This window comes from Borostomias antarcticus (assembly GCF_949987555.1).
Source record: "Borostomias antarcticus genome assembly, chromosome: 10".
In the NCBI taxonomy this organism is placed as follows: Eukaryota; Metazoa; Chordata; class Actinopteri; order Stomiiformes; family Stomiidae; genus Borostomias; species Borostomias antarcticus.
This window is the reverse complement of record NC_140243.1, coordinates 23937017-23942016: the sequence shown is the minus strand read 5'-3', so window position 1 is coordinate 23942016 and position 5000 is coordinate 23937017. Positions and strand designations below refer to the sequence as shown.

Below are 5000 nucleotides of genomic sequence, written 5' to 3'. Positions count from 1 at the left end.
ACATCACACTCCTCCGATCCGATCACCGTGCAACATGCCGCCCGACGTACTACGGCGACGCCTGTGTTTTAGTTGTGAAAGCTAAGCCTCGTCGTGGAGGGAAATGTCACGGCCAACTTGTTTCCAACATGGTGGAGGCACTTGGCCTGTTTCCCTTCAGACTGAATGGGACAGTGTCTATAGTCGAGAACTTCTCTACAGTATTTGCCATAATTATTGAATCAATCAATGAATGAATCAATTAATCAATCAACCAATGAATCAATCAATCAATCAATTAATCAACCAATCAATGCACAACATGTACTTAAAAGCTACAATCCGGAGTCAGTGAAACAACACCTGCCTTCTAAGCTACGGTAGCTAGCTCTGTCTTAGCTTTGCTGCCTTTTGAAAGGTGTTCATTTTTGTCGCATCATTACATAACAGCCAGCCTGACACTCAGACTGAATCATTTAGTTTCATTCATTTTGTTTCACTTCATTATTCAGTCTGGACAGGCTCCCGTTGCGCCCGTTTTCCCGCGATGGGCGTCGCCTAAGGAGTCCTCAGCGATTAGTTCACCCCCTAACCAATTGCGCTGCACAGTTTAATTCCGTCATCGCATTCAAAGGACCCTGACTGGCCTGGTTGGAATTCCGACCGAGAAATCACTCTGGGCAAGAGCCTTCCCAGACCCTAAATGGCTTTTTTATTTATTCCGATATCAGGGGCTGGAGCCAGGCTAACAGAAAGCAGGCCAGATGTGGCCCAGGCTAACAGAAAGCAGGCCAGATGTGGCCCAGGCTAACAGAAAGCAGGCCAGATGTGGCCCAGGCTAACAGACAGCAGGCCAGATGTGGCCCAGGCTAACAGACAGCAGGCCAGATGTGGCCCAGGTTAACAGACAGCAGGCCAGATGTGGCCCAGGCTAACAGACAGCAGGCCAGATGCTGCAACTCCGGATTACGGCTTTAGGCAGGCAAAAGTAAAACAGTCAGAAAACCACCATCACAAAACCACCAATCACAAAGTCACGTCACAACACGTCCAGAGGGCACCAATCAGAAACGGGCTTGACCATTACCTTCCTCCAGTCCATAGTATTCTGCGAGGTCGTTAATGTGAAGGAAAATGCACAGCTAACTTTTAGACATTATATCATCAACGTTGGGTCAATACACAAACAAACACACAAAAAGTTACAAAAACCTAATTTATAATTATTGAGTTGTTTTTTTTTGTGTGAAAAGTGTTTGACATTATCAAGACACACAAATACAAGAGTTTTCCATAGTGGATCATTCCCCTGGTCTATTAAGGCCAAACACACCCCCCCTCTACCTGTCTAGTCTCTGGAGTGTGTGTGTATGATCCTGACAGCTCTGTAAACCAGAACGCTGACTCGGAGTGCTCTGCTGGCAGGGACTACCGTAGAGAGACGTGTGTGTGTGTGTGTGTTCCCCGGAGCCGACTCAGCACACACACACAAACAGCGCAGATCAAGATTTATTGTATATTCCTGGAAGGTCCGACCGTCCCCCGCGCCTCGGTGCGCACGTGGATGAGAGCGTGACGCACCGCCCCGACTTCATCCGCTTCTAGAGATCCTCTTTATTTATTAACGCCGTCCGGACTGTTATATCGCGCCGTAAACAACGGGCGCGGTTACTGTCAACACGGCGCAGACGCATCCCGAGGGGGAGCGCACGTGTTCTGGAGTCCGCGGCCGCGAGCGGGTTGGGCGGGAGAGGACGGGCGTGGTCGTCGGGACGGGCGGTAGCAGCGGCAGAAGCAGCGGGCGTAGCGGACAGTCATGGTCATGCTCTGGTCTATTCTACTAATAGACCTCTAGTGGTAACGATGACAGCTACATATGACTGCGTGTGACTATGAATGGAGGCCGGAATACAGCAGGTTACACTGTGTGATCAATTCAAAATGTCCGCCCTCTGTTTGAAGTGCTGTATCTCCACGGTTTAAAGAGCATGAGGAGGGTTAAATATGTACAAAGTGTGAAACTGAATCCGTGTTGAGTTGACGTTGACGGTCGTATCTGAGTCTTGGGTTTCAAGAGGGCGGAAAACAGCAACAACAAGAACCAATCATATACAAGCAGGGCGTGCTCCTCTAGTCTAAACTGGGTTAAAGCTGTAGACACACACACACACACACACACACACACGCACACACACGCACACACACACACACACATACATACATACATACACACGATCAAAGATCAGGATTGAGAGAACATCTGGCTTGCTAAGGGGAGTGTGGTCTGGAGCTGGCTGTGTACACACACACGCGCACACACACACGCACACACACGCACACACACGCACGCACACGCACGCACACACACACAGTGGTCCTCCCTGGCAGATGCTGGTGTGTGTGTGTGTGTGTGTGTGTGTGAGGGACTACTCACTGGAGGGCATGGTGTAGGTGTCCTCCTCATCTACGATCTCTGCGTAGTCGTCCGTCTCTGAGGGTGAAAAAACACACGTCACAAAACCGTTAGCGGGAGAAACCCACCCACCCACACACACACACACACACACACACCCACACACGGCCAAAACAGAACTACCAAGCGACACACAGTTAGACAGGTACCTTTCTATGGAAGAACAACTAGTTTGTGGCGGTATCCTCTCCACACCTCCCCCAATCACTGACACACAGCCTGGGTTTCTACAGGCCGTCCTGGTGGCCATGTGCTCAGCAGCTCTGACTGGCCAATAGGACTCAGTCAACACAGCTGTGGTATTTGAGCGCAGGGGGAGGGAGGAAGGGAGAGAGGGAGGGATATTTTCCAGAGAAACATCTTCAGGAAAAACAGATTGAGTCATGGGTAACTCCATAGTCATTGTGTCTGTCCGGACGGCCAGTGTGTGTCTGTCTGTGTGTCTATCCTGTGTGTGTGTGTGTGTGTAACTGCCTGTGTGTGTGTGCGTTTGTGACTGCCTGTGTGTGTATGTGTGTGTGACTGCCTGTGTGTGCGTGTGTGTGTGCGTATGCGACTGCCTGTGTGTATGTGTGTGTGTGACTGCCTGTATGTGAATGTCTGTGTGTGTGTGTGTGTGTGTGTGAGAGCGCGTGTGTGTGTGCCCTCTCCCAGACCCGGAGGAACACAAGCCACTGATATCACGAGGTAACGACCGGTGTCAAAAGTCTGTGGTATGCTATTCTAGTGTGCTATCATCCCCTGAGGATGAGGAAAGATCAACATGAGGTTCACTACAGTACAGTTAGGACTGCTGGAGCACACGGCCTGGTCGATGGTTCCACACACAGAATACAGACAGACTCCGACGTTAGCACAACGTTAGAAGGACAGCTGAGAGGAAAGAGAGAGGAAAAAGTTTAACTTTACCGTCCCCACTAGTATGACCTGCTGGTCCAGGTAGCATGCATAAGAGAGAGAGGGAGAGAGAGAGAGAGAGAGAGAGAGAGAGACATGAGGGGGGGGGGGTTAGTTTGAGCACTTCCCTGGATGAAAGAATGTTTGAGTCAGTTATCTTGTAGTCGAACCCGTGGTCGCTCACTGAGGAGATACCTCCGTTCTAGGTTACTGGTGAGCTTCAGCTGAGGTACGAACATCATCTCAAGTTCATAGTAAGTGGTACATCGATGCTTCGAACACACACACACACACACACACACACACGCACACACGCACACACACACGCACACACACACACACACACAGCGAAGGATAAGTATTTCCTAAGCCCTATGGCATGTACCTCCATTCTCCCTGGAAACCACACACACATCTGAGCACATCTTAACATGCTGGCAACAAAACACTTGGCTACCATATCTGTTACTGGATCCATCACACACACACACACGCACGCACACACACACACACGCACACACACGCACACACACACACACGCACACACACACACACACACACACACACACGCACATGCACACACACACATGCACTCTCTCTGAAACCCCCCAACATCCAGTGGTCTGACACATCACACAATGGAGTCCCACTCGCTGAGAGAAGAGGAGGAAGACACACTAGAGGAGAGGAAAGAACAGATGAGAATAGAGAAGAGAGAGAACAGAGGGGACAGAGAGAGAGAGAGAGAGAGAGAGAGAGAGAGAGAGAGAGAGAGAGAGAGAGAGAAACCCACAGCAGAGGAACGATGTGATTGTGCTGTACACAGAGAATGCTCTCGGACAGCTGAGGAACACATTGCGATGGGAGGGAAATGTCTGCCTGTGCTCTGATAGATGATCTCTCCAGGATAGAGGGATGACAAGAGAGGAGAGGAGAGGAAGAAGAGAAGAGAGGAGAAAAGAAAGGAAAAGAGAGGAGAGAAGAGAGGAGAAAAGAGGATAAGAGGAGAGAGGAGAGAAGAGGACAGAGAGAAGAGAGGAGAGGAGAGAAGAGAGGAGAGAGAGAGAGAGAAGAGAAAGAGAAGAGGAGAGAAGAGAGAATAGGAGAGAGGAGAGAGAGAAGAGAGGAGAGGAGAGAAGAGAGGAAAGAGGCGAGGAGAAGAGGAGAGGGGGGAGGAGAGAAAGAAAGAAAATGGGAGGAACGAGTGGAGTTGCGGAGAGACTTGACTAGAGCGCGCTGACAGCTTTCACCTCAACAAGACGCCACGTGTCAACGTCACGACAGAATCACACCAAACAAGGCTTCGGCGCCGGAATGAAACCAGCCGCGGACGACCAGCGAACACAGATGAACGGTGACATCACGTGGCTGATGCGTGGGGCGACAGTGAAGACAAAAACACCCAGCCCCGCCCACTTCCTCCTCCACAGCGGGTACATCTGGGTGAGGGGGTCCTGAGTTCTCAGACAAGTGTCTCATTATGAGTGGCGACCCCCCTTCACACACACACACTCTCACACACACTCCCCCCCTTCACACACGCACACTCTCACACACACTCCCCCCTTCATACACGCACACTCTCACACACACTACCCCCCTTCACACACGCACACTCTCACACACACTCCCCCCCTTCATACACGCACAC

General features: G+C 50.7%; 1 protein-coding gene across 1 annotated transcript in view; it reads right to left on the bottom strand.

Annotated features, from left to right (window-relative positions):
• ptk2ab (protein tyrosine kinase 2ab) overlaps positions 1-5000 on the bottom strand; it is a 51094-nt gene that overhangs the window by 27678 nt on the left and 18416 nt on the right. The window contains 1 exon segment of the mRNA XM_084443762.1: positions 2414-2470. Within this exon segment, the coding sequence (XP_084299888.1) occupies positions 2414-2470 (57 nt within the window).